This window comes from Pan troglodytes, chromosome 10 (assembly GCF_028858775.2).
Source record: "Pan troglodytes isolate AG18354 chromosome 10, NHGRI_mPanTro3-v2.0_pri, whole genome shotgun sequence".
Classification (NCBI taxonomy): Eukaryota; Metazoa; Chordata; class Mammalia; order Primates; family Hominidae; genus Pan; species Pan troglodytes.
In genome coordinates, this window is record NC_072408.2 from 9,826,311 (window position 1) to 9,843,902 (window position 17,592).

The 17,592-nt window shown below is 48.1% G+C and overlaps 1 protein-coding gene and 1 long non-coding RNA gene across 51 annotated transcripts in view; one reads left to right on the plus strand and one right to left on the minus strand.

The window, feature by feature from the left end:
• Positions 1 to 17,592, plus strand: part of CACNA1C (calcium voltage-gated channel subunit alpha1 C) — a 723,808-nt gene that overhangs the window by 690,675 nt on the left and 15,541 nt on the right. For 27 of the 50 annotated variants that reach the window (XM_016922778.4, XM_016922781.4, XM_016922779.4 and 24 more), the window contains 7 exons: positions 3,061 to 3,226; positions 3,817 to 3,944; positions 4,920 to 5,016; positions 7,682 to 7,784; positions 13,425 to 13,526; positions 15,989 to 16,116; positions 16,628 to 16,762. In XM_016922778.4, the coding sequence (XP_016778267.1) occupies positions 3,061 to 3,226; positions 3,817 to 3,944; positions 4,920 to 5,016; positions 7,682 to 7,784; positions 13,425 to 13,526; positions 15,989 to 16,116; positions 16,628 to 16,762 (859 nt within the window). Of the gene's footprint in view, positions 1 to 3,060; positions 3,227 to 3,816; positions 3,945 to 4,919; positions 5,017 to 7,681; positions 7,785 to 13,367; positions 13,527 to 15,988; positions 16,117 to 16,627; positions 16,763 to 17,592 lie in introns of all 50 variants that reach the window. The other 23 variants (XM_016922741.4, XM_016922752.4, XM_016922763.4 and 20 more) reach the window with 1 other exon arrangement.
• LOC104001400 (uncharacterized) lies at positions 7,260 to 16,051 on the minus strand. The gene is made up of 4 exons (XR_010148238.1): positions 15,962 to 16,051; positions 14,409 to 14,537; positions 10,942 to 11,121; positions 7,260 to 7,765 (listed from the first exon to the last, which is right to left on the minus strand). It is a non-coding gene; the product is annotated as an uncharacterized LOC104001400 (long non-coding RNA).

The following is a 17,592-nucleotide window of genomic DNA, read 5'->3' on the forward strand; positions in this document are numbered from 1 at the left end:
AACCCTTTAGGACAATAGAATTAATAAAGTGGAAGATTAAAAGATTAACAAAGAAAAATAATTGCTTTCCTGTACTGGTAATAACTAATTAGTAAATGTAATAGACAAGATCTTATGCTATCACTTTTTCAATGTTATTATTTTGTAACTCTTACCCAATAAAATAAGACAGGAAAGGCCGGGCGCAGTGGCTCACGCCTGTAATCCCAGCACTTCGGGAGGCCAAGGCGGGCGCATCACGAGGTCAGGAGATCGAGACCATCCTGGCTAACACGGTGAAACCCCGTCTCTACTAAAAATACAAAAAATTAGCCGGGCGTGGTAGCAGGCACCTGTAGTCCCAGCTACTCAGGAGGCTAAGGTGGGAGAATCTCTTGAACCCAGGAGATGGAGGTTGTAGTGAGCCAAGATTGCGCCACTGCACTGCAGTCTGGGGGACAGAGAAAAACCCCATCTCAAAAAAAAAAAACAAGACAGGAAAAATAAATCAAAGGATAAGAATTGGAGAGGAAGAAACAAAATTAAATGCCAAAAAAGTTGATTGCCTGTGTATACATACAAGAAAAATTACAGAAAATTGCTAAAACTAATAGGATAGTTTAGCAAATATTCTGTAATATGAAATTAATTGTATTCCCTCTATATTAGCAGCAAATGGATATAGCTTTTAAAATATAATGTTGAAACTATACCATTTTAAATGTACAACAAAATAAAAGGAGAGAGATGCCACGTTTCTGGCCAGGAGACTTAATATCATAAAGATGTCAGGATTCTGCAAATGAATCGATAGCTCAGTGCAATTCTAATAAGACTCCCAACAGGATTATTCACAGAGGCTGAAACTGATTCTACGGTGTCTATGGAATAGAAAAGGAAACTGAATAGCCAAGACAAATGTTGAAGAACAACAGGTTGGCAGGACTCCTGCACTGTGAGAGGGCAGGACTTACTATAAGGCAACTTACTATGAAGACAACACAGTACTTCTGTACCAAGATAAACAAATAAACCTGAGGAATGCAATGAAAAGGCTAGAACAAGACCCACACGCCTACGCAAACACAACTTACGGCAGAAGAAATACTTCAATTAAGTAGGTAAAGATGTACTATTCAATAAATAGTATTAACAAAATGACTTATCTATACAGAAAAAAATAAAAGCATATTTCTACCTCATATCAAACATGAAAATAAATTTCAGGTCAATAAGTTATTGTGGAAAAACAAAACTTTAGAACCTTTAGAAGAACACAGAAAAGAATGTCTTTATGACCTAAAATAGAGAAGGATTTTTTAAACATGATGCAAAAAGCACAGAACATAGAGGAAAAAACTATAAATTTGACCTCATTGAAATAAAAAACTTAGATTCACCAAAATACACCGTAAGTAATACCAGAGACAATCCACAAATTGGAAGAAGATATTTCTGTTGCATATAACTAACAAAGGGTTAAGAATAGGCATGAAACCACCATGAGACTCCACCTTACTCCTGCAAGAATGGCTGCAATTTAAAAAATAAAAAATAATAGATGTTGGCATGGATGTGGTGGAAAGGGAACACTTTTACCCCGCTGGTGGGAATGTGAACTAGTACAGCCACTATGGAAAACAGTATGGAGATTCCTTAAAGAACTAAAAGTAGACCTACCATTCCATCCAGCAGTCCCACTCCTGGGTATCCACCCAGAGGAAAAGAAGTCATTATGTGAAAGAGACACCTGCACACACACATTTATAGCAGCACCATTTGCAAAATGATGTAATGGACTTTGGGGACTCGGAGAAGGGCAGGAGGATGGTCAGGGATAAAAGACTACTGCTTGGGTGATGGGTGCAGCAAAATGTCAGAAATCACCACTGAAGGACTTGTCCGTGTAAGCAAAAACCACCTGTTCCCAAAAAACTATTGAAAATTTTAAAAAAGAATAGAGAATAGAGTATCTTTTTTTTTTTTTTTTTTTTTTTTTTTTTTTTTTTTTTTTTGAGACGGAGTCTCACTCTGTCGCCCAGGCTGGAGTACAGTGGCGTGATCTCGGCTCACTGCAAACTCCGCCTCCTGGGTTCACGCCATTCTCCTGCCTCAGCCTCCCAAGTAGCTGGGACTACAGGCGCCCACCACCACACCCGGCTAATTTTTGTATTTTTAGTAGAGACGAAGTTTCACCATGTTAGCCAGGATGGTCGCCATCTCCTGACCTCGTGATCCGCCCACCTCGGCCTCCCAAAGTGCTGGGATTACAGGCGTGAGCCACCACGCCCGGCCAGAGAATAGAGTATCTTAAGCACCCTACAAACGAACAAGAAGACAACCTGAATCAAACAAGCAAAAACATGAACATGCAATTTAATGGAAGATAAAATTTAAGTTCTCAATCCACTAATCATTTTATAACCAAATTAAAACAGCAGTGACATATTATCTCACACAAATTATATGAGCAACATTTAAAACAATTCACTAATGAACTGATGAGTTTGTACAGTAGTGTTATTTCTCCTACACTGGTAATAGGAGTCTAAGTTGGACAAACCCTTGGAGGTCATGGAATATCTAGTAAAAATAAAGATGCATGTAGTTTAACTGGCAATTCCACTTCTAAGTGGATACCCGAGATATAAATCTGCATGTTTATTTCAGTGTTATTTGTACTAGTAAAAGAAAAAAATGAAAAACCTAAACGTTCCTTAACAGGACAGTGGATTTTTTTACAGTAAGTTCATAGAGCATACTCCTGTACAGCAGTTAAGGTGAATGAACTGGAACTAAAATACATCCAAAGGGCTAAGTCTCAAAAACATCACATGGATTGCAAAAACAGCAAGTTTTCAGAAAAGGTGCAATTTGTTACTGTTTACATAAAATTTTAATAATGCTATGTGTTTCATATTTAGCAAATATATCAGAGCATTCAGGGAATGATGAACATCAAGTTCATTTTAGTAACTCCCTCTGGGGAAGGAGGAAAGGGACAGGTGGGGAGGGATGCAGAGGGCCCTCCTTGGCATCTGTAGGATGGGCTGCATGAATGTGGCTCTCCCTCCCCTCCAGGTGTGCCACCGGGGAGGCCTGGCAGGACATCATGCTGGCCTGCATGCCAGGCAAGAAGTGTGCCCCGGAGTCAGAGCCCAGCAACAGCACGGAGGGTGAAACACCCTGTGGTAGCAGCTTTGCTGTCTTCTACTTCATCAGCTTCTACATGCTCTGTGCCTTCCTGGTAAGCCAAGGGGGAACTCAACAGCCAGCAGCCATGACTGCCCAGTTCCAGGGCAGCCTGAACCCTCCATCTCTGCAGCTCATGGTCAGGGCAACCCTATCAGAGGAGCTGGCTTGGGAAGACTAAGTTGGCAGGGGTGTCCAGCCACATGGAGAGAAAGGCAGAAAGCCCTGGGCCAGAGTGAGCTCCACCAGCATCTTGCTTGTCTGTTCTTGGCTGTTGTCATGGTGGCATTGTCCCAGAGGACAACGGGGACATGTGGGGGCCTAGAAAGAACTGTACTTTTTTGGCGTCTTGCTGAGGAGTGAGGAAAAGGGGATAAAGTCCCCCTCTGTCCTGCACAGCCCTGCCCAGCAGCTCGGTAGGAGGGAAGCTGTCCAGCCCACGTGTGGGTTCATCACACACAACTCTCAGGGAAACTGTGTCAAGTTTATGTCCAAGAGACCCAGGTTCTCAGGCTGGTAGGATGGATGACTGGTCTTTAGAAATGTTGGCTTCTGCCATCAGTAGGCCCCAGCTGGCAAGGGGGTTCCAGAGGCAGGTGTGTAGTAAGGTCTTCTCACAGCACCTCATTGTACTGTTCCCCACAGATCATCAACCTCTTTGTAGCTGTCATCATGGACAACTTTGACTACCTGACAAGGGACTGGTCCATCCTTGGTCCCCACCACCTGGATGAGTTTAAAAGAATCTGGGCAGAGTATGACCCTGAAGCCAAGTAAGTTCCCAGAGGGAAATCCTGATTCCCCAAGCTGAGAGAGGGTATAGCTGACCATACCTGCAGGAGGGGCTCAAGGTTGGCCAACACTGGGTGGATCAATTAGAAACACTGGACTGCATCAAACCCTAGGGTGAAAGGTCAAGGGCCAGCAGGAGGAGGCCCGGCACCTTCAATTAAGTCAAGAATATACCTACTAGGTTGGGTGGGGTGGCTCACACCTGTAATCCCAGCATTTTAGAAGGCAAAGGTAGTTGAATCACTCGAGGCCAGGAGTTCAAGACCAGCCTGGCCAACATAGTGAACCCCATCTCTACTAAAAATACAAAAATTAGCCGGACATGGTGGCACATGCCTATAATCCCAGCTACTCAGGAGGCCAAGGCATGAGAATTGCCTGAACCTGGGAGGCGGAGGTTGCAGTGAGCTGAGATCACACCACTGCACTCCAGCCTGGGCGACAGAGCAAGACTCCATCTAAAAAAGAAAGAAAATAATATATCTACTATATTCAGTTGAATGGAAGGATAGGAAATTCTAGTATCAGGAATAACTAGTAAGTGCTCAAGTTAGGATAGGTAGGGCCGGGGAAAATCTTGACTCCATTCCCGCTTCTGGTCTAAAGATCAATCACATTCGGCTGACCCTCAGTAAATACCTTTTGGTCAGAAGGTTAGTTCATTCAATCAGCAAGTATATATTGAGAATTTTGTTGCACTGCTAAAATCCCTTCCACCTTGAACATAGCATGGGCAGAAAATTATTCATTAAAATCTAAACACGTGTATATGTATATTGGTTTGGGGCTGTGTCATGCAATTCTGCAACTCTGTACTGAGTGTGACTAATAGGGCTGCCACACTGTGCAGTGTTGCCCATATGAGTGGGCCCTGCCCCTCAGGCGCACGCGTCCTGGGCTGCTGGCAGTGACCGTGGCTCTCTGATGCCCTGTCCCTCCTCTCCCTCCTCTTCTAGGGGTCGTATCAAACACCTGGATGTGGTGACCCTCCTCCGGCGGATTCAGCCGCCACTAGGTTTCGGGAAGCTGTGCCCTCACCGCGTGGCTTGCAAAGTAAGAGATAACGGGGTTCATGGGAGGGAGAGAGAAAACAGGGGAGGCGAAGTGCCCATTTCTTGTGATCCTTTAAGGGAATGAACATACTAGTTTATGTGCCTAAAGATTACATTTTAAGGGTCCTTCCAGCTCTAAATTCTCAGACTCTATGAGGGAATAACAGAGTGAATGCCTCCTGTCCTACTGAGCCAGGGACCCAGTCCTGGATAAAGGACTGTTCAGTCCATCCCACTGCACCATCCGGGCATCCTGGGGTGGGAGACTTCCCAGCCTAGGCTAGAGGGGTTCAGCGTTCTTTTCCTGGAGTTGGAGGGCCATTAGAAAGCCCAGGCATTGACTTCAGGGGTCTTTGAGTCCTAAAATTTTTCATAAAATCACTAAAATACAAAGTTTACCAGGGAGAGGATTTCTCACTTTAATCAGATTCCTTAGTGAGACCATGACCCAAAAAAAAAGTGTCGTTTCCATTTCTCCCTCCCCTCCACCATGGCCACTCTGTGCTCCTTTTCTCCCTCCTCTCCACCATGGCCACTCTACGCTCCTTTTCTCCCTCCTCTCCACCGTGGCCATTCCATGCTCCTTGTTGGGGCAATAATGAGCTGACAGAGAGCTGGGGGAAGGGAGACCAGAGGGCTGGAGAGAGGAGGAAACTCAGATGGCAGGAGGATTCGGCTCTGTGAGAATCCACTCATGGAAAACGCAGATTGAGGGAACATAGAACCTTCTACTTGTGCTCTGTTTACCGAGTTTCTTCTCATTTGTGCCTCCACTTTGTTCTAAAAACAAACAAACAACAACAACAACAAACAGATTTTAAGAGATTCCCAAGGGCATAGAAAATATCAGAAAAAAGGAGTATAAAATAAATGCAAGGTACAAACACCATGCAAGGCGAGGGTGGGGAGGGGTGCCGCCTGGAGGGGGCTAAAGTGCGTCCGTTGTGGCCTCCGGATGGGCCTGGGCAGGCTGAAGCCTGGGTGCGAAACTTTGCAGTGGCCACGATACAGTTCACACCATCCATGAGGCTCACCAAGATCTGGTCACTCAGGAGAAGTGTAACCCTTCTAGACACTGAGATTAGCAGGAGGTCACCGTGTGAGCTGACGAATAGCCCCCCTTGAGCATGCCCTTGGCATGGACGCTGTGGTGAGCTTCACACTGCGCTTGCTCGTCATGACCCATTGCATGCTGAAGGTCCCACACCAGAGCTCGGTGCCAGGGAAGCCTTTTCTGGGGGTGTGCTAGGAAAGAAGAGGGCAAGACAGCACTACCCAGTGTCAGCAAGCTTCTCAGTGCCAGGGAAGCCTGTTCTGGGGATGTGTGCTAGGAAAGAAGAGGGCAAGACAGCACTATCCAGTGTCAGCAAGCTTCTCAGTGCCAGGGAAGCCTGTTCTGGGGATGTGTGCTAGGAAAGAAGAGGGCAAGACAGCACTATCAAGTGTCAGCAAGCTTCTCAGTGCCAGGGAAGCCTGTTCTGGGGGTGTGCTAGGAAAGAAGAGGGCAAGACAGCACTATCCAGTGTCAGCAAGCTTCTCAGTGCCAGGGAAGCCTGTTCTGGGGGTGTGCTAGGAAAGAAGAGGGCAAGACAGCACTATCCAGTGTCAGCAAGCTTCTCAGTGCCAGGGAAGCCTGTTCTGGGGATGTGTGCTAGGAAAGAAGAGGGCAAGACAGCACTATCCAGTGTCAGCAAGCTTCTCAGTGCCAGGGAAGCCTGTTCTGGGGATGTGTGCTAGGAAAGAAGAGGGCAAGAAGCACTATCCAGTGTCAGCAAGCTTCTGCTCCAGCTTGATGCAGAAGCATATTTGTCAATACACAGAGAGGACATGTAGCATCTCCTGCAGGCAAAGCTCCTGTGATCCTTTCTCTTCTCTGGGCTGCGGACGAATGCTGCCTGGCAGGTGGGCTCCCAGCACATGCTGGCGTACAGCTGGTCTTTGCTGCCAGTGGAGAGCACGCCTGCAGGCCTAAACAGACTTTCGGGCAGGGCGCAAAGCTGGGTGGCCTTCACATCCTTTTGTGGAAGTGAAGGTCTGATGAGGACAAATTTCATACCTCTCCCACTCCGTGAGGAGGGTCAAAAGTAGTTGTGGCAAAGGCAAGATTCTCCCTGGAATGCTTCAGGGAGCATTCACTCCCTGCCCACTCCAGCAACACCCACACAAGCTGCATGTCACCCCCAGCATCCTCTGTGTATTAGGCCATCCTTGCACTGCTATAAAGAAATACCTGAGACTGGGTAATTTATGAGAAAACAGGTTTAATTGGCCCACAGTTCAGCAGGCTGTACAGGAAGCATGGCACTAGCATTCTGCTTCTGGGGAGGCCTCAGGAAGCTTCCAGTCATGGTGGAAGGCAAAGGGGAGGCAGGTGCATCACATGGAAAGACAGGGAGCAAGAGAGAAGGGGGAGGGACCACACACTTAAACAAGCAGATCTCATGAGAACTCACTCACCAAGGGGATGGTACCAAACCATTTATGAGAAATCCACCCCATGATGCAATCACCTTCCATCAGGCCCCACCTCCAGTTCTGGGGATTACAATTCAACATGAGATTTGGGCGAGGACACAGATCCAAACCATATCACTCTGCCACGGTGTTCTGCGGTCCCCTAAGCACCGCCTGCCATCATCACCAGCTTTGCTTCTCTTCGCCTGCAGCGCCTGGTCTCCATGAACATGCCTCTGAACAGCGACGGGACAGTCATGTTCAATGCCACTCTGTTTGCCCTGGTCAGGACGGCCCTGAGGATCAAAACAGAAGGTAAGGTCGCCCGTGGGCACTGGGAGAGACACTCAGAAGGTCTAGCAGACAATCAGAGAGGAGCTCGGCAGCCTGCAAAGTGCTCAAGGGAACTTCCTGCCCCAGACAGCATCCGAGCGGGGATACGGGGGTAACCTGCGCTCCAGGACATCGCAGGGCCCCAGCCTGCTCATGACTTCTTTGCTTCCTGAATGGTCTCCCTGCCTCTAGCTCAGGGGTTTCCAATCTTTTGGCTTCTCTGGGCCACATTGGAAGAATTGTCTTGGGCCACACATAAAATACACTAACAATAGCTGATGAACTGAAAAAAAACAAATCGCAAAATACTCAATGTTTTAAGAAAGTTTACGAATATGTGTTGGGCCACATTCAAAGCCGTCCTGGGCCGCATGTGGCCCATGGGCTGCAGGTTGGACAAGCCTGCTCTAGCTTATTCATTTTGAACTCTAGCTTTCCATGAAACTCTGGGACTCATTCTGGGTGGTATCTTGAAGTCAGAGGGTATAGCTCACAAAACAGAAGGAGACGGGTGTTACCTGAAGCAGGACCAACCCCTGTCTAAAAGGACTTATACTGGCTACAGGTGGGTGTCTCAAATGCTCAACTCATTAAATTAATAGGACTGTGCTGGGAAGACGTGTGGGAAAGGGGACACAGTGACAAGTGGTGGCCGTGGTGGAGGTCATCGCACACATTGTGCGGGCTGAGCCTGGCTTAAGGCTCTTAGCCAGCGGACAGGTGAGGATTCAGACCTCACCTGTACCACCTAGTCAGACCGGGCTCCCTCAGGGCTGCGTCTACCTGGAGGGGCCCTTCTAGTTTTCACAAGGCACCCTAAGGGCTAGCAGCAGCCTGAGTGAGATAATCTGCTTGCTTTATGATGGATAAGAGTTTGCGAACCACTATGGGAAAGGCTGTATTAAACACACCTAACAAGATACCATTTCTCTCCAAGAGTGTCCAGCCTTGGAGTGTCTAGTGTTTCTTAGAGCGTGGTCAAAAGACCACCTGCTGCAGAATCAGCTTTGGGTACCTGTTTAAGCTACTGAGTCCCAGGCACCCACACAGACCTGCTGACGCCAAATCCCTGAGCATGGGGCCCAGGAATCTGCATCTTGAACCAACTACAGAAATGATTCAAACCCACTGGTGTAGTAATTACAGAAAACACAGATGAGACAAGCAGTATGCTTCCTTCCCCTTCCTACACTTCCAGCTTAAAGCTCAGGCTGTCCGTCAGTGTGTTCCTCAGGGCAACAGAAGGAGCCCCGGGCAGGTGGGAGGCTCAAATCCGAGTCCCTGCTCTCTCACTAATGACATGAGTATGAGCCATTTACTCTCTCTCTACTTCAGTTGCTCCATTGGTAGACTAGAGAAAGGTGATGACATCTGGGAATTTAATTCATTGAATAACCCAGACATGGGCCTTCTCTCCGTTAGATCCTTCAAAAACAATAACAGAAACATTTCAAATGAAGTGAAACAAGAACCAGTCCACCAAGACACAAGTCAAAATAATTAGCTGATTTTTAAAAAATAAAAATAGGGGCCAGGCGCGCTGGCTCGTGCCTGTAATTCCAGCACTTTGAGAGGCCCAGTCGGGCAGATCCCGAGGTCAGGAGATTGAGACCATCCTGGCCAACATGGTGAAGCCCCGTCTCTACTAAAAATACAAAAATTAGCCAGGCGTGGTGGCACGTGCCTGTAATTCCAGCTACTCAGGAGGCTGAGGCAGGAGAATCGCTTGAACCTGGGAGGCAGAGGTTGCAGTGAGCCGAGATCATCCCACTGCACTCTAGCCTGGGCGACAGAGTGAGACTCCATCTGAAAAAATAAAATAATAAAAATAGGACAAGTTCTGCTACTAAATTAAAAAAAAAAAAAGCAAAGGCTTAAAAAATATACCATCAGTAGCCAATGCAATCACTCAATCTGAAATGGGTGTAAATAGGCCTATTTCTGACTGCCAGAAAACCAAAACACACTTTTTTTTTTTTTTTAATGGAATCTCGCTCTGTCGCCAGGCTGGAGTGCAGTGGCACAATCTCGGCCTGCTGCAACCTCTGCCTCCCGAGTTCAAGCCATTCTCCTGCCTCAGCCTCTCAAGTAGCTGGGACAACAGGCACGTGCCACCACACCTGGCTAATTTTTGTATTTTTAGTAGAGACAGGGTTTCACCATGTTGGCCAGGATGGTCTCAATCTCCTGACCTTGTGATCTGCCCGACTGGGCCTCCCAAAGTGCTGGGATGACAGGTATGAGCCACCGTGCCCGGCCAAAACACACATTTAATTCACACATATGTGTGTATAACAAGGAAGAAAACTGGGAAGGAAATGTGTTCGTATGCTAACACTGATTATCATGAGTAGAAAGATCAGCAGTGACATCCACCTTACTCCTTTAGTTTTTTTACTTTCCAAATTTTCTGCAAGGAATGTTACTCCCCTATGTTCAGAGGGAAGGAGAGGCGATATAAATGACTGCCAGGAGGAATATGCTGTAATACTTAAAGATTGATGTAAATTAAGGATGTGAGATTTTGTTCCCTAGAGGAACAAAAGGCAGGGAGGTATGGAAGCAAGAATTCAGCAGGGTCGAAGGTTCACTGTCAAAGCCAACCACATGCCAACTGAGGAAGACCAATAGCTAGTAACAATGAGAAAGACTGACCAATCAAATGCAGGGACCCAATTCTGAGGAAATAAGAGTTCCAGAGAAAAGAGGAGAAGCCAGCCATGTGGGAACTACAATCCTGTCAAGAATTACAGACTATCTTTTAAACACAAAGACATTTCAGAACAGCTACCAAAGGGCCCGAAACGCCCCCACCCAAGGGTGAGCCTTCATCAGACATGGGCCCTCTATAAACTTGTTAAAATCGAAACGCCCCCACCCAAGGGTGAGGCTTCATCAGACATGGGCCCTCTATAAACTTGTTAAAATCGAAACGCCCCCACCCAAGGGTGAGCCTTCATCAGACACGGGCCCTCCACAAACTTGTTAAAATCCTAAGAAAGAAAGACAAAGTCAAGTCTTGGAAGCAACTAGAAAGAAATGTGAGAAGACATCTACATTTGTGAAGATGAGGCTTGCATCAGTCCTCACCCTTCAGACTTCTCAGCATGGAAGGAATTGGGGCAAAATTAACACCTACCTCAGAGAAGCAGAGCTGTCATCCCAAGTCCAGTACCAAGCCAAACAAGCTTCTCTCTTGGAACATAGAAGGAAGAGCTCTCATCCCAAGTCCAGTACCAAGCCAAACAAGCTTCTCTCTTGGAACATAGAAGGAAGAGCTCTCATCCCAAGTCCAGTACCAAGCCAAACAAGCTTCTCTCTTGGAACATAAAAGGAAGATAGTGAAAAATACTTAGATGACATGAAACAATTGTCGGTGAACTTCCACAATTACATAGACCATCATGAGAATAAATTAAGGCTGATAAAAAAAAATGAAAGGTCCTTTTGGAAGCTATGTTAATTTCTTAGGTCTGCTGTAACAAATGATCACAAACTGGGCAGCTGGAAACAAGAGAAAGTTCTCTCAGTTTAGGAGACCAGAGACCTAAAACTAAGGTGTCAGCAGGGTTGGTTCTTTCTGGAGGCTCTGGGGAGAGTCTGTTCCACCCTTTCTCCCAGATTCTGAGGGCTGTGGACGATGCCTGGTGTGCACTGGCTCACAGCACATCACGCCATCTGTGCCTCCATCTTCAAATAGCCTCCAGGGTCTTGTGTCCTCTCCTCTTCTTGGAAGGACACCAGCCACACTGGACTTAGGGCCCACCCTCATCCAGGATGACCTCACCTTAACTAATTACATTGGTGAAAATCCTATTTCCAACTAAGGCCACATTCTGAGGTTCTAGGCAGACATGAATTTTGGGAGGACACTATTCAGCCCAGTACCGAAGCTAAGTATATTTGAATACCATGTGTGTTAGGATCTTGCACTGCGTGTGTCAGAAACCTCCAGCTACCTCTCCCGTGAAGGGGATTGATCATCTGTGCAGCTGGAAGGCCCAGGAGTCGTCCCCTGCCTTCAGGTCCTGTTTGGATCTGGCATTTGGGGAGCTCGGGATTCCGTCAATCCCTCTACTGCCACCTCTGCATGCTCTGCCCTGTGGCCCCAGAGGTGGATTTGAACCCAGGCAGTCTGACACAAGAGCCCTCAACCACAATACTGGACTGCCAGTCCTATGCGAGAGCAGTAAACATCCCGTGTTGGTTTCCTACTGCTGCAAAGCAAATTACTACAAGCTTTTCAGCTTAAAAAGACACCCCGTTGGCTGGGCATGGTGGCTCACACATGTAATCCCAGCACTTTGGGAGGCTGAGGCAGGTAGATTACCTGAGGTCGGGAGTTCGAGACCAGCCTGACCAACATGGAGAAACCCCATCTCTACTAAAAATATAAAATTAGCTGGGCATGGTGGCCCATGCCTGTAATCCCAGCTACTTGGGAGGCTGAGGCGGGAGAATCACTTGAACTCAGGAGGTGGAGGTTGCAGTGAGCCGAGATCGCGCCATTGCACTCCAGCCTGGGCAACAAGAGCAAACTTCCGTCTGAAAAAAAAAAAAAAAAAAAGACACCCTGTTAGTAGCTCATGGTTTTGCAGGTCAGAAGTCCAGCAGTGATGAAGCTGGGCTTTCATAAGGCAAATCCAGGATATTGATCAGGCCATGGTCTCTTCTGGAGGCTCTGGGGGAGATCACGTTGTTGATGGAATTCATTTGTTGCAATTGTAGGCCTGAGATCCTCACTTTCCTGCTGGCTGACAGCTGGGGACCCCCTCAGCTACTAGAGGCTGCCTCTCTCAGTTCAGCCCACATGACTGTTTGCTTTCTTCCAGGCCGGCTGGAGAGAACTCTGCCTTTAAAGGGCTCATGTGACTAGGTCAGGCCTGCCTAACGTCCCTGTCTTAGGTCATAGGTGCCGTGTGCCATATAACCTAATCTTAGGAGTAAAATCTATGATGGTCAGGGGCCCAGGCCTTTGGCAGCGTGTGTACCCTATGAGGAGCATCTTAGAATCCTGCCCCCTACATCTGCCCTTACAGCTGTAAGGCTCAGCTTTCCTTTTTCACCACTGTAAGGCTAGGACCCCAGAGGCTGCATAAGGCAGGCATCTAAGTAGGGGAACTCGGGACAGAGCCCTCATCGACAGATGTACCCTCCAATCACCCATGTTCCCTGTGACTGCCCAAGGAGGTCCATGAGAAATGCCACCCATGGGGACCAGCTCCCCACTGCCCGTGGCAGGGCCATACGTGTTCCAGCTGGTGAGCGCATGGCCGCCATTGTTCCTGCCCAGGGGCTGGGCTCAGTCTACAAGGAAGAGCACTGAGTGCCGGTGGAGGGGCCCCCTGGCTGGCCTGAGCCACAGGCAGGGGGAAGGGGAGAGGAATGGCATTGGACGGGGCACAAGAGGGAAGGGGGAAGGAAGGAAGGTGGAGAGAGGAAGGGGAAGAGGAAGAAGGTGGAAAATGGGAAGACTGGGGAGAAGTGAAGCAAGCAAGCAAGAAACTGATGAGTCAGGGTTGCGTGGGGCAGATGCCACCATCTGTGGCTTCCTACCTTACGCAGAGGGACCCAGCCCATCAGAGGCCCACCAAGGGGCTGAGGATCCTTTCCGCCCTGCAGGGAACCTAGAACAAGCCAATGAGGAGCTGCGGGCGATCATCAAGAAGATCTGGAAGCGGACCAGCATGAAGCTGCTGGACCAGGTGGTGCCCCCTGCAGGTGGTGAGTGCTCCCTGGACTCCCGCACCTTGGCCACTGCCTGGCCGTGCCCCCCTCTGCCTGCCTCTCCTCCAGCTGTGGCACCCTTAGAATGCGGAAGCATCCCCTGAGACTTGCTTCTTGAGTCCCCTAGGCTTGCTGGAGGTCTGCCTTCAGACCCTTCCTGCGGGGCTCAGAGGCCCTATTGGTTAGAAGGGATGCAGGTGCAACGCCCTGCACAAACTCAGAAACAGAAAGTCAGGTTGGAAATCTGGTACAACCCTGCTTTTTACATAGGGTAACAGGCAAGTCCCTGATGCTTAGGGGTTTGGCAGAACTTCTAAAGAAACTCCACAAAGTATAGGTTTCCCATAAACCTGATTGCTGTAGGATTGCTCTAAGGCCCTCAAACGAGAATCCCCTGAGATTCCTCCCCTCTTGGATGACATTCTTTTTGTTCTTCCAAGAGCAGTGTTTCTTGACCCTATCAAGCCCCAAATCCCTTTTTATAGCAAAGAGTTTATATTGCCTTTACTATGATCCTGAATGAAAATTATAGATAATATAACTTTCCTATACATATAATTTCCAAAATATTAATATAATGCCTTCACTCTAACATAAAATCTATTAAAAGCAGATGTTTCCGATATGTAAATACTCAGGCATAACTATACCAGAAGGTACATTTAATTGATGAGATCTTCTCATGCACCCACTTACAACACATACGGCTGGGTTCACAGGAAGCAAGACAATACTGAATACTGTCAACACTTTGATTTGCCATTTTGAAATAAGGGGTAAATCAGTATATAAAATAAGTGTGTGTATAAATAGCCCCCCCACACATAAACACACACACATACTTACAAATATGCAGAACAACCGTGATGTGACACTTACGGTGAGTGACCCACACACCATAAAGAGCATTGCCATCAGGAATACAGTTTTCCAAAATGCGAACCTCTCTTGGCCAAGTTTAAATAATCCAAAGTATAGTTTTCCTCAATTTACACAGCAGTTGTATTCCTGGAAATTGTCAGGTGTGTTAAAACCATGCAAAACAATGTCCTGTGTTCATTTGCAAAATGAAATTATGTTCCGAGCCCAGAGACTCCTAAGCAGAATCATGGATGTGTGGCATAAGCTTGAGAGCCATGCAGAGTGCAAAGCTGTGATTGCAGAACATGCCTGCACTTTAAGGGACAGGTCTGGAGCTACTTAATGCTAGTGGCACCCCCACAGTACCCCGACAACTAAAAACTACCCCACACATTTACTGTGCCCTCCTTAAGAGGCGACACCACTTGTGTTGAGAACCATTTGCCAGAGGGAAAGCCGGATTTGGGCTAAGTGAAAATCTCGCCAGTGCCATGTGATGTTTTACATACATCATTTTATTGAATCCTGACATTTCTGTGAAGTTTGCTCAGGGAACTAAAGTTCTTAGAAGCTAAGTTGCTGGCCCAAGGTTACCTGGAGAGTCCAGAGCAGATTCAGGATTCAAACCCAGGCCCCAGGGAACCTAGGACTCCAGGTAGGACTCCAGGCTTGTCCCACCATGCAGTTCTTCCTTCCTGACTGTGCTGGACAGGGGACCCTGGGTTTTTCCCTCCCACGTGGAAAGGGGGTGCTTGCCAGAGAAGGGAGGGGTCATCACTGCTATGGACGTGGCTATTTTGGAGGGACAGGTAGGAGGAGGAGAACCCTCACCAGCCCCTAGATTTAATCCCCAGCTGTCTCTTGGGCCCGTGGCATCTCTTCACAAAGAACCAGGAGGTAGATCCAAGGGGCTCCTCCCCAGGCATGAAATGTTTCCTCTAAGAACTTATGGCTTCTCCACCATCAGGTTTACTCCCAGGAAAGGGACTGATGATGTCACATATAATCTTGGGTATCCAGCCCAGCAGGGATGCAGCCAAGCCACCTGGCACAAAAACTCAATTGGGTTTGAAAGAAAAATCCAAACTTCCATGGGAAGAAAGCCCTCCTTCCACCAGCCCCTCCCTCCGAGCTAAGCTGAACCGTTTTGCACTTGCACTTGGAAGAGTGGCCAATTAATGAGGGACATTTGAATCAAATAAGAGTTAGCAAGTATCAGTTAAGTTAAAAAAAAAAAGCGGGAAATAATTTTGATGATAGGCTACCTTTTGCATAAAAAAAACAGGAGATAATATGTTTGATGATTTACATAACTAATTTGCACTAAGAATCTCTGAGAAAATACTCAAGAAACTAGATTATCTACAGGAGGTGGTGACTAGGCAGATAAGGGCTGTGGTGGGAGAGACTTTTCACCATAAGCCTTTTTATGTTTTTTTTTCCTCTCTTTTTAAGCCTTGTGAATGTATTACCTCTCCAAAAATATTAAACCTAAAAAGTTTTAAAAAGTTTTGGATGCTGAAAAAAAAAAATGAATGAAGTTCAACTGAATTCCCCTGCTCCCCTCTTACCCCCTCTCCCCTCTCCATACGTCCCAGATGATGAGGTCACCGTTGGCAAGTTCTACGCCACGTTCCTGATCCAGGAGTACTTCCGGAAGTTCAAGAAGCGCAAAGAGCAGGGCCTTGTGGGCAAGCCCTCCCAGAGGAACGCACTGTCTCTGCAGGTGAGGGCCTGGGGGCGGGCCCACACTCCAGGAAGGTCCTGGTCATTGCCTCTGACCTCCAGTCAGGGTCCCAGTCCCTCCCCAGCAGGCTGGAGGCCAGGTCCCTGCAGAGGGAACCTTTCAGAGAGCTCCAGACCTTTCCAAAGATGGCTGTGAGAAGGGGGTGATGTGCCCTTCCCTACCTGCCACCCACCGACTACCCTCCATGGTCCTGCCTGCTGTCATAGCCCCCAGATCTCTCAAATACTTCACTGAGGCTCCCATGACAGCCCCTGACCCCTGGTGCCCCCTCCTAATAAGACTTCATCCCTCCTGGATGGGCGAGTGGATTGTTCTATCAGAGGGCAGCCCAGCCCACAGTTCACACACAGACAAACCTTCCGGAGGGTCGACTGGCTGGGTGGAGGATGCCAGGGCCCTGGAGGGACAGGCCTTGGCCCGAGGCTGTGGCTGGCTGGGGAGCTTGGAGGAAAGGGAGCGTGGTCCTCACCATCCATCCCTTGGATTCCAGGCTGGCTTGCGCACACTGCATGACATCGGGCCTGAGATCCGACGGGCCATCTCTGGAGATCTCACCGCTGAGGAGGAGCTGGACAAGGCCATGAAGGAGGCTGTGTCCGCTGCTTCTGAAGATGACATCTTCAGGGTGGGTGGTGCCATGGCGCACTCTCGACCCCTATAAAGTTCAGTTTGGAGCAAGAGGTTGGGCTGGGGTTTTGCGGGGAACGTCCAGGGGAAGGAGCTGCACCAGAGGAAAGGGCTACTTCCAGGCTCTTCCTGATGAGCTGTCTCCTCACCCCTTTGCCTTTTCCAAGCCTGACTCCATCCCAAGGCAGGGCTCCCTGGAAACAGCAGCTCTCAGTGTCACTGGCTCTCAGAGAAGCGGGAAGGAACCACCTTCCTAAGGGAAATGTTTCCTAGGAGAAACTTCTGCATTAGAAGTTGCAGAGTGGTCACCCCTGGGGCACATCTAATCTGCAGGCTTGTTTTGTTTGTTAATATTTGAAAATCAAGACTTCTGGCATTCTTTGGAAAAGTCAGGAAACCTGGTAATATTGAGCTTGCATTCCCACAGGGCAGCAGAGGGCTGGAGCCTAGAGGCGGTGGCCCTTTGAGATGGAGCATAGCATATGTTCTCCAGGTCTCAAAGACCCCTCCACACCTCCCCTTTCCCTCTCCTTTCCTGGAGACTGAAGCTGCCCAGCAGTTGCAATAGTGAAAATTAAAACGGCTGTACCAGAATAAGCGGCATTTACTACTCATTTGTGTTGCCTGCCTCACCACGCTGGTGTTTGGTTACAAATCCTTCTATAGCAAGGGAGAAGCTGCCAGCCATAATTGTGCAGGACCCTGCTCACACCGCTCTCTCCCGGCCCCGGGCCCAGTTCCCAGGCTGTGGAACACACAGGGGGCAAGCTGAGTCCATCCCGCCCCTGCTCCGTCTCTTCCTCATCCTTATTCTCATCACTGGTAGAC